Source organism: Phalacrocorax aristotelis, chromosome 12 (assembly GCF_949628215.1).
Source record: "Phalacrocorax aristotelis chromosome 12, bGulAri2.1, whole genome shotgun sequence".
NCBI lineage: Eukaryota > Metazoa > Chordata > Aves > Suliformes > Phalacrocoracidae > Phalacrocorax > Phalacrocorax aristotelis.
The window spans coordinates 14,055,636-14,077,718 of NC_134287.1; the positions used below are offsets into that span (position 1 = coordinate 14,055,636).

Here is a 22,083-nt window from a genome sequence, read left to right on the forward strand (position 1 = left end):
ACAGTTGCTATCTACTGGCCAGAGCAAGGTAGTGGATGAATATTTTTTCCCCACCCTCTGCTGGTTTTGTGCAAGAGGACTGTACTACTGAGATACAGGCAGGAATCTGGTACAAGTATCCATGCAAAGTGTCAAAGTGATTGCTATTTTGCAGGGGCTTAGCTAGCTGAATTTTTTGTTGTTGATAGTGCAGTCACTGTAGAAGACTAGATAAGATATAGTTCATTGCAGCGGTAGACTGCATACCTAAGGGACTTCATAGTAGCTAACAGGTTTGATGTGCTTGAAAGCTGCTGCAGAGTAGGGACAAGCCCCAATACAGAGAAAACAACACTGGTAACATGATATACTCAACATTTTATTATAAAACCCTCTAAAGCGCCACTTTATAGGTCACAGTTACAACAAAGGAAACGCCTTGAGTTAAGAAAACAATGGCAACATAGAGACACTGTTTAACTGTTCTTGTCTGGGGAATGTGTGTTGCTCAGGACTTGCCTATGTTTACTATCCCCTGAAGGAGATATCCCAGCAGGACCACCAATGCCAACTGGGCTGTGGTGCTGAAAGCAGAGCTGGTCTTGTCCATTGCTGGCTCAGTACCACTGTGAAATGTCTAGACACCTGCTGGAGAATAACAACAGTGGGGGGGTGTATGCTAAGGGCATGGTACTACACATATATTTAAGGTATAGAGAGAGGCTCCTGCTAGTTCATGGTAGGGCAAAAAAAAACTTCATGCTGTCCATAGCCTCCCTGTGCTTTGGGGAGGAAAGGCCCCTGTGTCCTGAACCAGAAGTTTCAGTGATTTATTTGCATGAGGTTTTTTTTCCTATGTGCAAACCTTGCACAGGAATAGGCCTGACAACTGGGGCTGATGAACTCCTCCTGAAGCCTGGGATTAGCAAATTTCTCCATCTGCACCACAGCAGACTTTAAAAGTGAAACAACAACAACAAAAAAATCCAACCCACAGCACAAGGGCACTTTTCTTGCCTCTAGGCTATCCTGACCTAGTGCTTTGTTGCACCCCAGCTCCATGGTGGTGGTGAGCAAGCCCAGAGGCCCTTGGCAGCACATCTTCATTCCCCAGTGCCACCACCAGCTGCAGGTGTCACAGCCCTGCACACAAACACCCCCCCCCCGCAGCTGTTGGGCCTTCGTGCAAAGGAGTATCCCCTTAGAGGTGGCCTCAGGCCTGTCAAAGGTTTTCAAGGGTTAGGAAGGTAGATTCTGCCTGGCTGTGTTTACCTTGGCTCTGCATGATGCTCAGCAGTGAAGCCACAGGACCCCAGGAACAACCCAGCTGGCGTACCGGTGCTGCTTTAGCTTTGCAAAGCAGCTGCAGCCCCCACACAGCCACCCCAGTTGCTCCGTCAGCCCTGGAGGCCAGCCTCAGTATCAGAGGTGTCTCCAGGCCAGCAGGCATGACAGAAGGTTAGCGGGAAGAGAGGGGGCATGGATTTCTGAAATTTGAAGGGGGGGGGTGTCAATGTCTCTAAGTTTAGCAGTCCCAAATGATCACCATTTTTCATTAGAAAGTCTGGCTAGGGCAGAGAGGGGTGGATGTTGTGGGCCGCACTGCCACAGCCCAACAGCTATATTAAGTTTAATAATTTGGAAATAAGGGTGACAGCACCAAGGTGGCCAGCAGCCCACCAGAGACACAATGGTGCCACCTCGCCTGCTGGGGAGCCCTGCCCATGTGGCGGGGCCCCTTTTGCACAGGGCTGTCTTGTACAGCTGGGCCTGCCGTGGCTCTGCAGGGACCAGAGAGCATGAGCAAAGTGATGCTCGGAGCCAGGGCAGGAGCACAGCAACAGCTTTACCTCCCACCCCTTGGAAAGGGCAAGCGCTGAAGGGTGGATTGGGCTCCAACTTCTACATCCACCAGATTGAGCAGGCCTGGGCCTTTGATACATTATTAACAAGTACGCAAATATGATTTTTTTCTTTTTCAGAATAGACTCCTCAGGTGAAGTAGATTAAGATCATCTTCAAGAAAATTAACTGAATCTGCTTGGCAGATCTTTGCCCAGAGCTCTTGGAGGCACCAGTCTGTAGCACAGATCACAGCATGAGAAGGTGAGCGGGGAGCTTTCTCAATATTCTGGCACATCGGCAGCAGGCTGGTAGGAGTAAGCATATGCTGGGATGCATCAGGACACCGATTAAAAACAAAACAAAAAAATCCCTTGGCCAGGCTGCTGTGTGCTTCTCATGTCTCAAGCATCGCTTAGGCATGGGTATTGCCCTTGACTGAAGGCTAGATGATCTGCAGCTGAGCGATGACTGGCAGCAAGACAGGTTAGATTTTAGTTGACTGCAATTGGCGAGGATAGGACAACCACCAGGGTATAAAGAACAGCAGAGCCCCTTCTGAACCCACTACTGTCACTAATATAGAAACCTTAATTACTCATTGATAAACCTTCAGAGTAGAAATACACAGAACACCCCTATATACAGTAACATTCTTGTTTACATCAACTGGGTTAGGAATTTGATGCAAGGATTGCCACCGGTTGTTATTGTTTTAGCTACGTGATTGGGACTTGTCTGGAAAGAGCAAGATCATTTGGGATAACTCGTATCGGCAGCTGTTGACTCCATTGCTGCATCTGAGCAGCTGGCGCGATGTGGAGGAGGCACTTGGTGTGTGGTTGTGTTGCACACCCATCCTCTACCTACAGATGATTGAATCCCCTTGGCCATGCATGGGCAACTCCAGTCTTTAGTCCATCTCTGAAAAACATGGTTCTAACTAGCTCCCTTCTTCTCCCATTCCTGCCAAGGAATAAAGGCAAATTAGTCAAAATTAAAACCCGGCAAGCCACAGTAGCCATAATATGCACAGGATCAACCTGATGATCTGGTACCCGAGTGTTTTTGGCCACAAAGTGGGTCAGGGATGTCTCTCTGTTATAAGCAATACACAGATTTATTCATTTAAATTGCACCCAGGGCAAGCTGAGGTGAAAAGACCAGAGGAAAACTAGGCTGGGCTGCTCTGAATGGCGCTCAGTCAGGGGTGCTTCCCAGACCAAGATGTAAGACCCCTCCCAGCCCTGTTCCACCACAGCCAGTCTGCTCTACTGCTGGGAGGGATAAGCAGCAGCTGTCCCAGATGGACTGTCCTCCTGTACTGATCAGTGCATTACCTTAGCTTTCTGTAGGACTGTTCCCTTCCCCGTCACCATCACAGATAAAGGCCGGTTTTTTAAAGCCATTGCTGAATTGACTGGTGAGTTCTCTGCACTATTTGCCGGACTGGAACTTTTTGCCTGAATCTACAATAAAAATAATAGAAATTGTGATGACTTCAGACTACTGAGAGAGATTGCTGCCTTTCCCCACTGTCTCCTCGAAAATCTCAACAGTCACAGCCCACTTGCACTGAGATGCATTTTTCAGCGACATGCCAATTTTGAAACACCACCAGGATGTGCATGTGTGGTGTGTTTGGGAGTTGAGCAGAGGTGGAGAGCAGGTCTCAGGCAGTGACCATCTCCATGTCGTGGGAACCAAGTTCCGAGGAAGGAATTTCGATGCCTGAATCTGCCCCCCCAAAACCAGCCCTTGGGTCAGCTGAGTGCAGAAGGAACTGGGGCCAGACCCACACAGCCCTGGAGCGTGTTGCTCAAGGTCCCACAGGGACATACAACCACTCTCCTGAGCCCCAGGCCCCTCTCACCTCCCCATCGCTGATGTTACCTCATTAGATTATTATTTTAGGTATATTATATATTATAAGTAACAATAATAGGTGCGACATAAAACAATAATATTGTTATTAATTATTATATTATTAAGCAGGCTGAGACAGCGTGACCACCTGGCTGCCAAAAAGCTGCCATGCATCCCTGACGTACCCGGGGGGCTACGTTCTCCAGGTGCGTGGTGTCCACAGCAGTGCCCAGCGTCACAGGGCCAGACTCTGCCTTCTTCAGGTTCTCCTTCACCTCCACCAGGCTCAGCTCCAGGTCCACCCTCCGGCTCTCCTTCCTTTTGCACTCTTCTTCTATCTCCTTCAGCCTCTGTTCCAGGATCTTGTCTGTGAAGGGAGGGATGGCTTGGTGCGGGCCGGCTCCTGGGCGGCCAGTGCAGAGCTGGGGCAGATACCTCTGCACAGCTCCACCTCAGCATGCAGCTCTGGGGGGGCTGCAGGGGACTTGGGGAGCAGGGACCAGAGCATGTATTATTCCTGTACATTTTCCTTATATCTTGCCCAAAGGGGACTGTGACAGAGTGAGCTCTTTCTTTAGTATGATTTGGGCTACGTGGTTTGTCTCAGAGCACCACTGCTGGAGGTGCAAAGCCCCTTCTGGTCCCAGGTGGGCTAGGTTCATCACCCTCTCCTTCCCTGTGGTGGCTCATTTCCATGCATCACCTCTTGCCCCACTCTACCTGTGCTGCCTGCAAGCATTTCCTTCAGCTCCCGCTTCTCCTTGCGCAGCTGGGTGAGCTGAGCCCGGATTTCATCCTTCTCCTTCTCTAGCTGCTCCTTCTCCTCTGTAAAACGCTTCACCTCTGCCTCCGTCCTGTTCTTGCCCAGTTTGGTTTCCACTGCTGCTCCTGGAAACACAAGCCACCAAAACAAGCTCAGCCAGGGCAAAAGTGGGAGGGAAAATATTATCAGGAGCTTGGAAACAAAATAGATGAGGCTTGGGAAGGTCACCAACCGGGAGATGCATCAGGCCCCTTGGGCACCACTAAAATACCATAGAGCAGGGCAGAACTCACACCTGAAGCACAACCTCTCCTTGAGCCCCTGCAGCAGCAGGCACCCGCCCATGCAGCCCACTCACCTGGCAGCGGCAGCTTGGGCCGGTGCGCAGGCACCAGCTGGGGACTTCCCACCATCACTGTGCCCACCAGCAGCTCAGGGGCTGGCTGGGGGAAGGCGATGTTCTGCTGCTGCGTCTGGATTTTGATGGCAGGCATCTGTGATGGTGCCTCTTCGGGCTCCACATTCTCTGGTTGTTTCTGGGGGTAGGAAATGAAGTGGGATGATATGGTGGGACTGGCTTGCTGATTAAGCCTGGCCCCACAGCACAGCTTAGGACAGTACCTGCTCCGAGGTCTCCATCGGCTTACTACAGGGCTCAGCTTCCTTAGCCACGACAGGTGTCTCAGCTGTGCTGTCTGCTGCAGCCTTGTTGGCAGCCCTTTCTAAAGACGGTGAGCTGAGGGGTGAAGGCTGGCATGACTTCTTGCCAGCACAGTGCAGGAAGGACTTCACTGGGGTGAGATCCAGGTACACTCTGTCCTGGTCTCCTTCCAATTTGCTATCACTCTTGGGTACTTCCTGCAAAAGGAGAATGTTCCCCTGAAAAGGGACCAGCTGCTGCAGCCAGAAGTACAGGAAACATCTCACTGCAGAGCAGCAGCTTCTCAGGCCAATCTAGAGCATTTTCCATAAACCTCAGAGGAACCAAAACCTCATTTTCTAAATCATTTCATACAGGGCTTTTTGGCATACTAAGGGAAAGGTCCCTCCTGCTCTCCTTCAATAGGTCTTGCCAAGGGTAGCAGCAGCCCCATGCAAGGGCCTCACATCATTGTACCTCTAGCAACCTCTGCCAGAGCCTTTGCCTTTCCCAGTCCCATCCCCAGCAGGGCCCATCTTTCTTGTCCTTACACACAGGACTTGCTCTCGCAGGTGTCAAAAAGGACTTTTGGTAGACTGAGCTCCAAACAATCCACCATCTATCACCAAATAATCCACGCTGTTTGCTGACGGAAACTGTGGGATTGTATCCCAGCTGCCTGAGGATCCCTCCAGCACCTTGCTGGAGACCTCTCTCATATTCCTTAGGAAGTCCTCTCCAGCACCCACTTCTGCCCTATTGCAAATCCTGGACTTCCCCAGGGGCTGGGAATCCCCTTTGCCATGGTTTGAAAACCCTCTGCCTTCACTGCTGGAGACTCCCCCTGGCCAAATGTTTACCCATGGCCTCCGCAAAGCTCACCGCAGCAGGGCAGCTGACTGCGGCACCAGGCGTCTTACCGCAGGCAAGTCTGGCAGATCCACATCGTCGTACAGCTCTTCCTGCTGCATCCTGCCCTTTGGCAGGTTATCGATATAGGTGTTGGGCTCAGAGTACTTCCGCTGCATTAAGCTGTGAACAGACAACAAGACATCCCATCAGGAGGGATTGGTCTCACTGGGCGGCCATGCTGTGCTGCATCTTGGGGCGTGTGAACACAGCAGTCCTGGGGCCTGGGCAGGGCCACGCAGCTAGATGCAGGAGATGAGAAGGTAGATCTGCGCAGGAACATGATCACTGCTGCTGTTGTCCATTAAGCAGCACCCTCCAGGTTAGGTCTATGTTTCCTCTCAGCTCTTTCCTTTCTTTGCCCAGCCCTTGGGCACAGCCCCACAGCACGCAACCGTCCTGCCCCAGTGGCACAGTGAACTGTGTGGCTGGGTGCCCACAGCCCCATGCCCCCCAGCCAAGCCCGCCCCACCAACCTGCCTTTGCAAAATCCACCTGGTCACATACTCCTAGCCCCATGGCAGCTGCAGCTCAGGTGAGATGCGTCAGGGTGGGACAATGACAAGTGCTCTCTTGTCCCACACTGAGCTTCCAAAGAAAGTGACTGAGCTGCAGCTGCAAATTTACCACCCTCTTCCCATGCAGCCAACCTCCCTCAAGCTGAGGGACCCCCGCCCCAGCTTGCTGCCTCTCCACCAGGCCCTGCATCCCCATGCATTACCGCTGACGTACAAGAAGGAGTTCTTTGCAGCGCTCACAATGCAGGAAACCCGGTCAGCATCCACGTAATCGTAGGTAAATTCCTCCGGGTCTGTTTTCGAACCTGACTCTGACAAGAGGAGGCCCAGCCAGTGGCCCATTTCTTCCGAGGACTTCGCCTACAAGGTGATCAGAAGATCGTACAAGGTTGCAAGAGCAGTTTCCCTGCACTCCCAAGGCTAATGCAGGCTTAGTCTTGGGTAGGGAAGTATGCTGGCAGTCCTCTGGGCTTGCAAGGGGAAAGATGAATGGCTGGGTATTTATATTAAACCTGAGACTGCATTAAAAGAAGAATGAAGTACCACTCTGTGTATGGACTGATTCACAAATTTGGAAGATATATGAATGCAGCTCTTTGCTTCACTCCTTCCTAAAATTTCTAGTCAGTCTCTATTTTCCTTTCAACGGTGATCAACTCAGCTGCCTACAAGAGTGAGAAAAGTCTCAGGGTCTGGGGATGCTGGCAGGGAGCCGGCTTTGGTAAGGAAAGCTTGCAGGTTTTATTTTACACCAGCAGAGCGCAGCAATAGGATTGCCAAACACAGATGTGCAAGGAGACGGGAGCACACCAGGGAGCCTGTGAGTTCCTTATGCCAGAGCCCAAATCCCTTCCAGGGCTGTTTGCACAGGGGAGAGGGGAAGGGAAGGGTTTAAAGTGGGATCAGAGAACATCAAAAAGAGCCCCTCACTTTAACATGGTCAGTACCAAATTCCCAGCTGCAGTGAACAGTCTGACATTTTGCTAAACGAAGAGTTGAATATGGTGCCTTGAAGTCAGCTCTAGCAAACAGCCACATGCGCTTCCCAGTAGTGGGGGATTTCTACCTGAAGCAAGAAGTGGGCTGCCACAGCCATCTTTTGCTTTGATTTGAGGAGTTAGAGCCATAAGCACAAAGTAAAATTCAGGGCAAGTGAATCTCAAACTGGAAAGTATATTTTAAGCTTTCAATCTGTTTTATTTAGCAGAGACTTTAGTCCCTGGGAAACCCACCCGCCAGCCAGCCTGTACATTGAGTCTGACATCCCAACAAAATACAGATTCTTCCCTTCACAAAATGTAAATTTTCCCAGCACCTCTTCTTCACATCTGTAATTAGTCAAAATCTCTTAGACACAGACATACCCTGAATCAGAAGCTAAACAAAAACACCTCCAAGCTTCATGGCAGGCCCTTGAAGTCAGTTGTTTAGCTATAAATATTCCACCCACTGGCAAAATATAGGAAATTGCTCACATTGTCCACCTCCTACTATAATCATGCTGTCGTCAAAGAGAACTAAGATTAAACAGTCCTGGATACAGGCAAAGGAAAGTGACAGATGGAGATGAATTCACTTACACTTTCAGGGGCAGATCTGTGATGGGTTCACTTGGGATGCATGACCCATGGCTTTGGGACTCTGTTTTCAGAAGATGAAGTTCTCTGTTCCTCCTAACCACAGACTGAAATCCCTGAAGCGGCATTCCTCTCACCTAACATTAATCCTCTCATATAACTTAATGCATCCTGTAACTTATGCATCCCATATAACTTAATCATCCAAGGTTATCCTATAGTCAGTGGAGAGAGATGGGCACCTCCAGAGGACCCTTCATCCCATCCTAAGATGAGTGCCTAAGATGAAGGCTGAATGGTCCTCTGGAGGCACCAGCATCAGACACAGCCTGGATTACCAGCTAGGTAGCACACCTTCTGGGTGACCACAGGCAGATGAACCAAAGTCCCATGCTTCAGGTTCTGTTTTGCTGGACTGAGACCAGCATTTAAGTCTACTAAGACACGTAAGCTGATGACTTAAAGCAGAGCTTCCTTGGAGATATACACCCTACCTCCAGAATGACCCTTTCTTCCCCATTGTGCAGGATGCGGAAGGAGTAGAGATGATCAGGACTTGGTTCTGGGATAATTTCACAGCCTGCCAAACTCAGGGGCTGCTGAGCCAATTTGCTTCGGTTCTTGTCCTGGTAGAAATGGAGGTGACCATCTTTTATCTGACACCAACGGGACTTCCACTGGCTGTTCACTAGCACATTCAGGTAACCTGCAAGCAAGCACAGGTTACTTTGGCCCATTTTCCACCCGACGGGAAGAGGGAATCCAAACTCATTTATGTGCATGGGGATGTCTGACGGGTAAGTTCCAAGATCACAATACAACACAAAGCCACAGGCAAGCAGTCCTATCCATACAAAATACGGTGAAAAGGGTAAAAATCTGCTCAACATAAGACCCTTGAAATTCAGGTTAGGTTTGGAGCAGCAAGTTGGACCCACACAACTCTCTCCCTGCTGACTCCCACACCCTTGGTTGATGCCCAGGAAAAGCAGCACAGATGCCCTCTGTGTGCATGTCTGGTATTACTTGCCCTTCCTCTTGGGTCACCCTGCAAGCTATTGCCCGCCCTTGTAAGCCACAGTCACCTTAAGATGTAAGAAGCACCACAATTGGCATGGATTTACTAGCATGGACCAAGCAGACTGTGGCCTCTCTGCCTCCCCCAGCAGGATAGCCTGGCACACGCACATTTGACGATGATGATGCCTGGTGCTCATCCTGCCCTGCTTACCAAAGATCCAGCCTTAAGACAAGTCCCTGCAGAGGGGCTCATGCTGCCACTTACTTGAAGTCTCCAGAGATCTCTCTGGGCTGTCCAGGGAGCTGGATTTTTTCCTCCCGAGGTTCATCAGGTTGCTCAGTTTCAGGCCAGTTGTGCCCTTCTTTTTAACTACCAGAAAAGAAGGAGACGACTTATGCATGGCTTTCCCAACCCACAGCCATACACGCAGCCTGCTGTCCCAGCTGGGTGTCCCACCCCAAAGCTGCCTGCCTGGCTGTCCTGCACCCAGCAGCGCTGCAGCACACATGTCCCTTGCAGGGCACAAACCTGCAACTCGAGGACAGTCTGTAATAGTCCAAAGCCCAGGAAGATGATGAGCAAGATGGCACCAGTAATCTCAGTTAAGATACTTAATCTATATTGCTTTAAATTTAGCTTAGTTCTGACCAAACACCAGTTGCTGGCAGCAGCTGTGGGGAGGCTGTTTACACAGGCCTTGCTGAGCAGGTGCCAACCTCCCTTCACTTTCTTACACTACAAAGAATTGAATTAAAAACCATTACCCATAAATATTTACTGCATTTAAGTCTTTTCCTTTCTAAAAGAGGGACAGCTTATGCCCAAAGAGCCTCTTCCTACCAAGCATATCAGTCAGTACATGAATATGGCAGTGTAATCATCAGGTAATCCTGGTAAAAAATCAAGTTGGATGTTTTTTTAGTCCAGATTTTCCTTCCTGCAATTGTAACAAAAGGATCAAGTCCTAGTGTAGATTGACTCAGCAGCCGAGCTTCATCTGTTGGGTGACTCCCGTGAGTCCTCAGCATGGTTTTCTCTTTCTCTCTCCAGTATACAGATGGGTCCCACAGAGCATCTCCTCTTTTAATGTACTTACCTACCCCATCTTATAGATGGGGAACACAGCTTAAACCCCAGAGCTGGATAGCCTAGTGAGAAGGTGTAACTCTCCCATTGGAGACAGCTCAGCATTTCACACAGGTACTCCAAATTTCTCTGCAGACACCTCTGAGGAGAGTCATTTCAGTTGCATTTATGCCACCTCAAACTGTCCAAAAGTGACTTGCCCAGAGTCACACAGGATTTCTGTGGTAGGGCAGGTATTATGTCCAGGCTTCTAAAGCCCTATCCTAACTCTGTAACTGCTGAGAAATCCCAACATCCACCTGACACTTCATTATGGAAAAAAGCACTGAAATAAAATTCACAGGCAGTGAATTCACACGCAGCTTTCACCCTGCATCAGTTCAGTTTGAGGTGCTTGTGGCAGGAGAAGCTACAGAAACCCTTGCCACCTGCAGGGTTGATGGCCCCGTTTCCCTGTCATTCTCAGGGTAAGGTTTTACCATCTTTTGTCTCGGCTGTCTCTAGGTGGCCGTCCGTGCTGCTCCCGCTCTCAGAGGCTGCAGAGTACTTCTCAAATACCTCCACCTGTCAACAAGCACCAGACACAAGCTCTATAGATGCACATGACCCATTCCTCCAGCCAGCACAGGCTGCAAGTGCCCTTTTCTCCCCTCCTAAACTATGAGGTCCCACCTTTTCTGTAGCTGATGCTTTCACACAGACATCCACCACCCGCCCACTCACCCTGTGCCCTCCCCATTGTTTCTGAGCCCTGCATGGGCTGATGCAGCACATGAACTGCCCTGGCTGGGCTCACCGCTGAGATGATGCTGTGGCACCACCAGTGCCACCCCATGGCCTCCTTCCCTGTAGCCTGGCTGGTGGGGGCATTTGCCAGTCCCTGTAGAAAGGCATGGGCACAGGAACTGCCTAAGTGCCCAAACAGGTCCATTCTGGGTGTCCACCAGAGACTTTATGAAGGTTTCTTTCTCCTCCCACTGTTTTGGAACAAGCTGGCCCCAGGGGACTGTCACCTAAAACCTGGACTCGAGACTGACCCAAGCCCTGGCATCCAAGGATCTACATCCCTTCCAAAGCTCTTGCTTAGCATAGCTATCTGTCCTGTTGGATGAGATAGTGGCTACTGCCCTGTATGGAGGAGAGCCCAATGATGAGTCAGTTTTCGGAGAAAGTTGTGGCAACAAAATTAAGATTGCAAAGGAGAATTGAGATTGTTCCAATAACACTCCTTTTCAGCAGAACAGCGGTCTGGTTACACTCGCATTAGTCTTTGCTCATATAAAATTACTACACCTACAACTATTATTTATTAAAGGAATAGGGTGGAAAAACCTAAGTGTTAGTTCTCTCTGTAAAGAGTTACCTTTGGGTAACTGACACGCTGCGAATCTGGGATATACTGGTTGCCTTCACTGCCTCCATCACACAGCAGACCACTGGTCTCCTGGATTACCTGTGCAGAAGGGGAAGCCATCACCTGTGAGAGCGTTGCAGTAACAGGATCAATACTTATCTCCCACCCAGGACAGACAAAACCACAGCAATCTGGGAGACCCATGGGTTATGCTCCCTGTGACACCAGGGACTTCCCTGGTGTTGCCACAGGCAGCCAGCAGAAACTGCGGGATCCAAGTCAGCCGGGAGAGGCTGCCAGCAAAGGCAGCCCTGACACCTTGCAACCCTGCTGCTGCCTTGGGCTCCTCAAAGGCTCCTCCTTCTGCTGCCATCTCAGGGAAAGGGCCTCATGTCCCCCTGTCCTCAGCTAATTTATGCTGGGCACCCACCCCAGACATCCCTCCTGACACAGCAGCTGGGCTCGAAGGTCCCTCTGCGGCCTGCTGCACACAGTAGGCAGCAGGGAGCTGCAGGAAGAAGCTATCCCAGGACATGAAAATGAAGTAGTGTATTTGTATATGTGCTTGCAGTGAGAAAGGGAGCCAGAGCACACAAGGACAGGACTGAGATAAGATATGATCTTCCAGCAAACCCAGGGTAGAAGCATGGGAGCACCAGTGGGACAAGCCCCAAAGGGGCCACTGACCCTGAGCCACTGCTCTGCCTGGTCTTTACTCTGCAGCCCCAGCACGATGACATCGGCATTCATGGGGATGATCTTCAGCTTGTGCTCTTTCTTCCTCACTTGCTTTTCCTTGTGAATGACAGTGCAGCCCAGCAAATTGACATCGAGCTGAGGGCTGTGGTCTTTGGAGCTCTTGTAGCACTGTGGAAGGAAGATGGGAGGGCAGGTAAGAGGCTGAGGAGGAGCCTTCCCTCTTATTTGCTGGCATGAACTCAATGCCAGAAATGGCTCAGTGCAACCACATGCATTAAGTGTGCTAAACACAAGAAGGTCCTATAAGTCCTACAAGGCTGAGATGTCTACAGACTACACACAGGACACATCTATTCATATAGAGATACACGTACATCTGTGTTCATGCATATATAGTCTGAAATACCTCTCACAGATACTGCTAGAGGGTCAAGTATGTGGTTAGCTAGCGGGATAAGCATCCCTTCTGCTTAATCACCTCAGGAAGTTTCCCCAAAAAGCATCTCTACGCGTTTTGGATTTTGGACACAAATGTGCCCTTGTGCCCCCCTCAGTAGCCCCATGCCCACATCTCTTCTGAAAATGGAATAAGATCTCCAAATCTCTGGAAGATGGTTTTGAAGCACTGCGTTTCTTTACCAGCTAGTTAACATGGCCTGACGTACCAAGTCCCTCCCCAGCTCATGAAAACGTGTTGTTTTAGGCAGAGAGCGGAGGATCTACCCACCAGCAACCTGGTGTCCTTGATAACACACAGCTGTTTTGCCCACTGTCCCAGCCACTTCTTCCTCCACAGGAACGCACAGATTCGAGCATCCTTCATCAGCTCAATGGTGGCCTCTGTGGATGGCCATTGATGGGTTGCTGACTTGCCTTTGCTGCTCTCTTCTTCATCATAAGATTCATAGGAGCTACTAACAGCTTCACCATCTTCTATAACAAAAGCAAAGCTCTATCATTAAATACATTCCTAGGGCAACTCTGAGCCTATTGCTTGCCTCAGCCATGCTCACACATGCAAAAGCTTCCAGCACAGGGATGTGTCTTTTGAGGCTCTCCTACAGGAAGATAATCAATAGGAAAATAACCCTTATAGATTGTTTTTTCTTTCTAGCCCAATATTAATCTCATCACAATGTTTTGTGCCTAATAGTCTCAGTTAGCAAACACTCAAAAGACACTTCTCAGTTGACCACAAATTCAAGAACATTCCCTTAGACATTTTGTGATGTTTGCTGCTTTTTTCACTTCAAGCCAAACACAATTTTTAAGGCAACAGCAAGCTCCAGTCAGCCTTTGTCCTCTGAACGTCAGAAGTAAAAATGGTATTTGCAATGCCATGCAGAAAGCAATGATCTATTGTATTTGAGATGTCATTCCACTTTCCCTTTCTGGGCTAACCGGTCTCTCTCTCTACTCAGTATCTAAGGGACAGCAAGGGGTTTTGAAGTAATACACTGTTGCAGCAGCAAAAATTAGTCATAAGTAGCAGTTGTAAATAATAGTAATCCCATTTTTCATATTCATTCTTAAATGGATTGCTATGTTATTAGGATGAGTTGGGGTTTTCAGTACCCAGCTCTAATGTATCGCAGATTATTGGAGTTTTCAGCTGATAGGGACAGCTGGTCATTAGTACCAGACTCAGCAGAAACAATGACCACAGGGGAATTTGCAATGCTCTGCTGGCATTTACGGTATGGCTCTTATTTGCAAGGTAAGCTCGCATAGCAAGATGGTAAGATTTGGGCAGCATCTGTGTAGGGGTTTGCATTCTTGTCCTACCAAACAGCACAGAGGAATATCATTAAGTTTCTCTCACCAGAATTCAATCTAATTTTGTTTCTCATCAAATCTTATTATCCACATAAAAGTAGCATTATCAGATTGGTGCAAAATAAAACGAGGAAAAGCAGCCAGAAACGAGAAAAAAAGCATTAGGAATTTCACTGAAGAACATTTAAGTTGGGCTTATTTGTTCTTAAAAGAAAAGGAACTGAGATGCAGTAACAAAGCTACAGCCTCAGCCCCAGTGAAATCTTACTCTATAACATCCCTCAAGCGATTAAAGCTGCACCAATTAAACAAACTTACTAAAAAGCAAATATTCCCTTTTAAACTCTCCGAATGGTGCTGACAGCACGCTACTGGCTCACCATCTCCGTATGCTCAACATATGGGCTGTCAATCTTTCATGGGAAAACATTACCCCCCACCGTACATTATCACCATGCAGACCTTGTCCACAGGCACCCTGGGCAGAAGCTCAGATGGAAGAAAAGTGCTGAAGTTTCTCATCCCTAGAAATACTAAGAAGCTGAACCTCTGCACTGCTAGGGACCCTTCCTTATGCAGCAGCAGCTGCAAGGATACCTAAGGGACCTCATCTTCTAAATCTCCTTCTTTATCAATGTGGGGCTATCACTAACTGCTCTTCTGACCTCTTCTGGGGTGCCCCTCACCTAGGCATTCGGTCTCAGGCTGCCACCTTTCTCCTGGGGGAATAACACTTTTCTTCCATGCTCTCAGTGGGAGCCCTGGCTGCTCTTTTGTGCAACCACACCGACAAGTGCTTCAAGAGGTGAGCTTTTTACTTGAAAAGCTGCAGCTGTTGCTGTCCCGGTGACACTGCCACAGCCTCATGATGGAAAGGTGTAGTTGGGAAACCGGGACAAACATTGCTTGCATGACTTGTGACAACACTGTTGTCACTGCTGAGGCTCATTCAATCCCAAGTCATACAGCTCAGGCACTTCAGTACAAGGTCTCCGTTTCCACCCACTGGCAGTTTCAGCTAAGACCATAGTTTTATCCTTTCATTGCTGTGACAGCAGCAGCAGCCATGTTCTTGGATGTCTTTATCTAATCCACCTCTGCGTTCCTGTTTGTTTTCCCCTGGCCTCCCAGGGAGTTAAATCAACACCATGATGCAGGAAGCTCCATCTTCTATGCCATAGCTGCCTCTGCCCAAGCAGAGTACCTTCAACAATCACTACTTGTCAATACAGCCAGCGTTATTGCATAACAACTCCACATCGGTGGCCAGAACCAGGGGAACAGAGGCTAGGGGAGTTCTCTTCATTGCCATCTTGAGCACAGGAAAAGGCACACAAAAATGCTGCCTTGTGTATATACGCCATGGGCAGAGAGAGGGGAAAGGTAATTACCTTCCATGCATGTAATGGGCAATATCAAGGGGAAGCACCTGATCATCTTTGCTAAAACTGAGGAGGTTTGTTGTGGTGTTTTTGTTTGTTGTTTTTTTTTTTAAAAAAAAAGGAAAAGACACTTCAGGTTTGGAAAGCATGCCATACCCATCGTTATTGTGGCATAAATAACGCCCTCAGTAACCTGCAACCCTGGTTTGGGTCCAGCCGCAGCAAGCCTACCAAAAAGACCTGCACGTTCAAAAGGAAGGAGAAAGGGAGACAAAGAAAGAAAGCCACAGATAAGCAAATGCGGACAAGGGCATCAGTCCGGCTCAGCCCCACGCTCCCCCCTTGGCCATGTCCCGGCTGCCAACAGAGGAGCACCTGATACGATACAGTGAGACTTCAAACGGGCACTAAGTTTTCAACCCATCCCGTCAAACAAGGCAATTCCCTTTAAAACAGAATCATCACCATTGTAATTAAAATCAGCCAGGGCCGATGAGCTGTTTCAGCCACAACAATTATTGCTCAGTTGGCAGTCATGTTGCCCCATGCACTCTGTTTCTTATCACACCCTTCAATTATGCAAACGAAGACAAGGACAGTAACAGTTTAACACATTTCAGCCCAGGAGGAATAGGAAGCAGCAGCATTTACCAGAGTTGTAAAATGAAAGGCAGAGGTGTCCCCAGCAGAGAGACAGGGATCATGCTCATGAAAGAGGGACCCCAAGACCCAGTGGTCTTGCCTGCCTGCTTCATTTTAATTAATTCACCCACGATTTGTTACAGTGCCTCACAATCCCACTTCTGACACTGCACAAATTCCCTATCTCCTCAGCCCATCAGAGGCTTGCTTTGATGTCCTTTCTTGGCAGTGCACCCACTAATTTTAGAATGTTCCTACTTTTGTTTGATTTAACTACACCCATTTGTTTGGAGATGCATAGGTGTCTTCCAAGGCTTGCGCTGCAATTCTGTCAGAAACACCACCAGCACCTCCCTGGACTGTTGGCTCCCTTCCTACCCAGCTTGTGGGGAGAGGGGAGTGAGGACAGAGGGTTTGGGGGGTTACTAGGGTCAGGCTTTAGCATCTTTGGCCAGGGCAAACCCATGCATGTCCAGACTGCTCTCTAGCAACAGCAGTTGCACCAAGGTCTCAAGGCAGTTGCAAGCAACGAGCATCACTCCATTTAGGACAGGTACAGGGTACTATTACCATCTGACAAGGCAAGAGGGGGGAAAAATGGGATGGGGAGCCCAGTTTTGTACTCGTTGAACCAACAGGCAGGACCGAGACCTGCAGGTTTGCCCCTTGTGCCATGGGATTTGAAGCCTGACCTCTTGAGGCAAGCTAGGGCACCAGCAGCTTCCCAGCATCGCTGCATGACCTACCTGCTACATGGTGTGCCAAGCTTCGCCCTCTCCCAAGCCCTGCACAGCCTCCTCATGCCACATACCTGCTGCTCCACATCTCTCCCTGCTTCTCCTTCCCACTCACCCCAGGGCACCACCTCAACACGAGGTTGCCAAAAAGCACAGATTCTCAGTAACACAATGCCACCTTCCTTCTCATACAAACCACCTTAAAAGCCATCAGCATTAGAGCACACCAGGCGGCTTGTGTAGAAGGGACCTGCTGGGGCCTGCAGAGGGGACCAGCGGTCGAGCAGTCACAAGAGCCAAAGGCACCACACACCTCAGTGGCAAGGGACTGCCTGGGCTTGTACATCCCATCTCGCTCGCTTCACAGGCTCCTATCTCTGCTCACCGCTGTGATACTGCTTGGTAAAACACCGAGCCCGCTGGTCAAACAGCTATTCATAGCAGCCACAGGCTGCCCCATTTTGACAATGCTCCCATCATAGAGGTTTTTTCTCTCTTTTTCAACTACACTTGTAGGGCTCTGATCTCTCGCTTCCTTAGGCATCTGGCTGGCCTGGATTTTAGTGGATGGTGGTTGTATTTGCATCTATGAGCAGCAGGTTACCAAGGAAAAGCAGAGGTTTAAGCTGGGTGTGTGCTTATCATTCCTGCCAGCCAAGACTCTGAATGCAATGCAAGTTTATGGAGCTGCCTGAATAACATAACCTGTTTTTTCCCAGCACACAAATCCACAGCCATACTCCAGATAGGACTATGTATGTCTTTACGTGGCATGGCTCTCAGTGTGTTATCCGCTTTCCCAATGTGCACCAGAGAGAAAAAAGTCCATTTGTCTTACAGTGCAGGCAGCTGGAAACCCCCTGCAGGGACAAGGCTGCAGCGGCTGCAGGAGGGCTTCACTCCCCTGCACCCCACTTGTCACAGCCCTGCCCTCAGCCAAACCACCAAGAGCATTCTGGCAAAGCCGAGCTGGCACCTAACTGCATGTGGTGGGGGGACCTCTCCTCTGTACCAAAAGGTACGTTTCACCCCAGCCATGATGTGCCTGCACCTTTTCCCGCCCCAGCTGGGCATGGTCTTACTGTTCACCACTGTAACGTGGTTGCAGACAAAATGGGATGGTTCAGGGAAACAAAGATCTTTCTACATCTCCCTTTTTTGTTTAGCACTGAACTGCTAAGCTATTGTGAGAACAGCAGCCCACACTGAGCTGCAAGCTGTGCAGGAGTGAAAGTGAGGGCACATTCAGATACATCAACCCCCAGCCACTTCAAGCAGGGGCACTGCTGATGCCTCCCTACCAGGGAGCTTCAAAGCCTGGTGGTGCATGGTGGGGCTGGAGATGACTCAGCTTCTCTCATAAGCAGGCCACATTCAACATTCAAGGGTTTAGATCCAAATGTTTTACCCTTAACTCTCACTTCTCTGCTTGCCTCAACTCTCTCTGCTCAGCTCTGCCTGTCATCACACCCTACTCTGCTGCAGTCGAGGCTGATCAGCAGAGATCTGGCTTTGCAGCAGAGCGATATAATCTGCCTCATTTGGGCTTAAATGGATTATAAAGTGATAACATCAGCTCTGCTATTAGATCAGAGGGAGGTAATCTCTCATGAAGGGTGTTCACTGAAAGAAGGATGCATGAATACATCTTAAAAAGTGAGAATTTGGGAGCCAGACTCAGCCTGTGTGCAGCAGTTTCCTCCCAAAGGGGTGGTATCGGTGACACTGAGGACATTGCTGGGAGGTGCTGACCCAGACAGCAAGCAAGGGTGTGCAGAGGGAACCCGCATGCTGTCCCCTCTCATGAAGTGTGGCTTTTTAATCAAGTTTACAGATAGCTAAACTGCCACAGGAGACAGAGCCGAATAAATAACCAATTATAAAAATGGTTATCACAGCTAACAGACCAGAGTCAGGGATTTTGAGCCCCAAAGGGACAGTTAGAGCACTAGGACACGAATGCAAGCCACCACAGCTTCATCACTGCTCAACAGAAACTTGTGTTTGACTACAGCCTGTCTTCCAGAAAACCATCAAGACAAAGAGAACCCACGATGGTTGACAATAGCTTACAGCAATGTTATGTAGCACAACTGGGTTAATATATTTCTACAGAAAAGTTAAAAATTTTAGTAATTCAGTAGGCTTTTCTTTCCAACTAGCATTAGACCTGTAGTAGCAAGAAAACAAATTTATCACACAAGCTCTAAGAAATGTCTGCACTTTTGTTTACTCGTTCCCATAAACCAAGTCCTCCATCTCCCACGTGAAACCCCACAGAGAGTTAGCTGTGATATACCATTTACAGAGATGTCATATGGCTCAGCCTCTTCGTAATATCCCTCTGGGGATTCGATCTTGGGGACCGGAGGTTGTTTTGTTTCGGGAATCTGCAGAATAAATAATTAAAAGAAGCATGATTTAAAACAGGTAAAAACAGATACTTGGAAACAATGGAGCATCCTTTTTTTTTTTGAGCACTAAAGTGTATCCCAGTGGGTGAGAGCTTTTATATGGGTACACCAGGATTTTCATGTAAACTGGTTGAGATGACAGGGGAGAGAGACTGTTGAGGGTTTCCAGTTTACAGTTAGCTCAAATATAAAGGAGTCTTTGAAATTACTGTATAATTGTGTCATAAATGTTATTTTTTTTAATATTGCTGAAAGCCCTGGGAAGATCAACTCATAGGTTTCCTCAAAAGCTGCAATTACAACCCATTGGCCTTACTGTGAACTGGGACTTCTGCCTGCTGCACTGACCTCCCCCTTAAGCTGCTCATCGTAACTGGGGATGATCCTCTGTGCTATCGATTATCTTCACAGGGAACCAGAAGGGCAGATGTTTGGTGTGATCCTGGCTTTACACTGAAAAGCATATCTTCGGCAGTCACAGGTCGTGTCTCCAAACAAAGCAACAACTAACAATCTCTGCTTTAGGAACTATATCAGGCATCTTTAATTGTGCTCTGAGCAAAAAATAAAGGAAATGGATAAACAACTAATGGAAAATAAGCCTTTGAAAAGAGTTCAAGTGCTGGAAAATCCCTGTGGTGCCTGCCAAACCCCTCCCTAAACACAAGCAAGGGCTGGCAGGAAAAACACAGTGCCTTGATCCTTTAGAAATTTCAAGACAAAAAAAAAGGAAGCTAAGAAACCAACCTTTTACTTTTCAAATAACTCACATGGCTGTTGAATGTGAGACAGTGAAGATCACAGCAGGATAAGTGCACAGCTTATGCCCTTCCCAAAATATGTGGCATCCCATCTTCCATCACGACCTGACAGTAGCATCCCCCCATTCCCCAGCACGGTGTCCCCTCTCCTTGCCCAGGTCAAACCATCCCCAGTCATCTGACAACTGTATGCTCTGGCTCACACTTCTTCAACTGGCTTCTGAGAGAGACCTGTGCAAACCCTGGATAGGACGTTCAATGTGCACAGGGCTAAAGCCCCACACCTCCCAGGAAGACAGGCAGAAGAGCAGGTCTCTCTCTGGAGAGACAGCAATGTTGAAGGTCATGGATCATGCACAGTCCTTCATGCCAGCCCATGTAATTGTTTCTGGTGGCCTGGAGAAGAGAGGCCAGCTGGGCACCAGCACCGCAGAGCTAAGGCAGGATCAGTCCCTTTGCAAGTCATGCCAGCATCACCAAATGCTAGCTCAAAGCTGTCCATGCTGCCCTGGATATTTCCACCAACAGGTACTGCTGCCCAGAAGTAGAAAGAAACTTTTGAAGGAAAAGATGTTCTGGCCAGTAACTGCCCACAAAGGGGGATGCTGCTGAGCCTGTGGGAGCTAGGTACTCTGACCGCACCGGCCAAAATCATGTGCATCTGCTCCCACATGGGCAAGCTGCACATGGCTCTGCCAACCTCACAAACTTCTCAAGTGTCTTGGATGAAAAGTCCTTCCTACCCGTGTCTGCCAGATACTGTGAGCAGACTCTGAGCTTACTTTCCCGAGCCACGTAGGACACACTGCTGAAAAACGTTTGCCTCCAAACACTTAAACATTTAGGAACTTGTCCTACTGTGTTAAATTAAAGAAATAAAAACAAACCCAGCCACCCCAAAGCTTTACTTAATCCCTTCCCTGGCCAGGGAATTCGTCTGCAATTGCCATCTGTGGTGGCCTCCTGTGTGTAGCCAGTTCACATTGTACTATGACCATAAACAAATTGCCTACACAAAGAAATGCTGTGGGTTTATTTGACACCATCCCACAAGTGTCAGGGAAGGAGGCAGGGGAGGGAAAGGGGCTGCTCCGTTTTGTTTCCTACAGACAATGGAAGCCAATGGGGACTAGGTGGGACTGCACCTCAGCTGCCCCAGAAGTTATTTTTTACTCTCCTCTTTCCCTAAAGGCATGGAGTTGTTTTGTCTCTAGCTTAAAGTCAAAGAGTACATGCTGTGTTATCTAACCCAGGATGGTCCTCACAGGACATTTGCCTGTTGCATTATGGCACAACAGAGCATGCAAATAGAATCATTTTGGGCACCTGCATCCACACCCTGTGACTTTCTCAGTGGACAGATGCAGAAAGCAGCAGAGCTTCCAGGGCTACCGCAGATGAAAGGTCACTGATGTCTGAGCGACAGCCCACGGGACTCAAAGGTTGTTTTGGGACAAACTTAGAGAAATTAGTGGGATCCATCTGGGCCACCCCGTTGGGTTACCCACTGACTGCTGGTGTCAGTACCAGGGACAATCTGCTGTGCAGAGCTTTATCGCCAAATTTCTCCCATGCCTCAAAAGGCAAGTGCAGTGCAACACCACAGGGTGCCTTAACATCAAACCACAAAAAATTCCACAGAGCTAAAACAGACATTCTGACATCCTCTCCTAACCGCCCCATTTCTGTGTAAGCAGCTGTGCTCCCTCCTCCACCATCCAGGCAGCCACAGCTCCTGCCCGCGCCAGGAGCAGCAAAGACAGACAGGTGCATTTCCCCACAGCGGCAGTTTCACTGCTGCTTGCAGTGAGGAGGTACTTGACTGCTTTGCCCAAAGGGGTTTAGCTCCAGTAGTAAGCAGGTGGGAGAAGGTAGTTCCCAGCACCGGTCTGGGGGAAGGCAGATGGCTTAGATACCCTTCTCAGCTAAAATCCGAGACTGGTTGGTTTTGTTTTGGTGCTTTGGTTTTCTTTGGGTTTGTTCGTTTGGGTTTTTCAGTCCTGTGCCCCTCCCCCATTCCCTCATGTAACTTCCTAATTTCCTATCAGAAAGCTGGGCTGCACCAAGCACAAGCAGAGATGCCTTGGGGACGTGGCTGCTGCTTCCCCAGTCATGCT

At 49.0% G+C, this 22,083-nt stretch overlaps 1 protein-coding gene across 7 annotated transcripts in view; it reads right to left on the minus strand.

Moving 5' to 3' along the window:
* Nucleotides 1–337: 337 nt before the first annotated feature.
* AFAP1L2 (actin filament associated protein 1 like 2) overlaps nucleotides 338–22,083 on the minus strand; it is a 72,350-nt gene continuing 50,604 nt past the window's right edge. For 4 of the 7 annotated variants that reach the window (XM_075108020.1, XM_075108018.1, XM_075108022.1 and 1 more), the window contains exons 5-19: nucleotides 19,091–19,181; nucleotides 12,982–13,187; nucleotides 12,243–12,422; nucleotides 11,565–11,654; nucleotides 10,681–10,765; nucleotides 9,380–9,484; nucleotides 8,589–8,800; nucleotides 6,732–6,877; nucleotides 6,011–6,122; nucleotides 5,072–5,308; nucleotides 4,809–4,986; nucleotides 4,408–4,575; nucleotides 3,873–4,054; nucleotides 3,162–3,290; nucleotides 338–2,787 (exon numbers count right to left, since the gene is read on the minus strand). In XM_075108020.1, the coding sequence (XP_074964121.1) occupies nucleotides 2,761–2,787; nucleotides 3,162–3,290; nucleotides 3,873–4,054; nucleotides 4,408–4,575; nucleotides 4,809–4,986; nucleotides 5,072–5,308; nucleotides 6,011–6,122; nucleotides 6,732–6,877; nucleotides 8,589–8,800; nucleotides 9,380–9,484; nucleotides 10,681–10,765; nucleotides 11,565–11,654; nucleotides 12,243–12,422; nucleotides 12,982–13,187; nucleotides 19,091–19,181 (2,148 nt within the window). In that variant the 3' untranslated portion in view covers nucleotides 338–2,760. Of the gene's footprint in view, nucleotides 2,788–3,161; nucleotides 3,291–3,872; nucleotides 4,055–4,407; nucleotides 4,576–4,808; nucleotides 4,987–5,071; nucleotides 5,309–6,010; nucleotides 6,123–6,731; nucleotides 6,878–8,588; nucleotides 8,801–9,379; nucleotides 9,485–10,680; nucleotides 10,766–11,564; nucleotides 11,655–12,242; nucleotides 12,423–12,981; nucleotides 13,188–15,568; nucleotides 15,653–19,090; nucleotides 19,182–22,083 lie in introns of all 7 variants that reach the window. The other 3 variants (XM_075108021.1, XM_075108019.1, XM_075108024.1) reach the window with 2 other exon arrangements.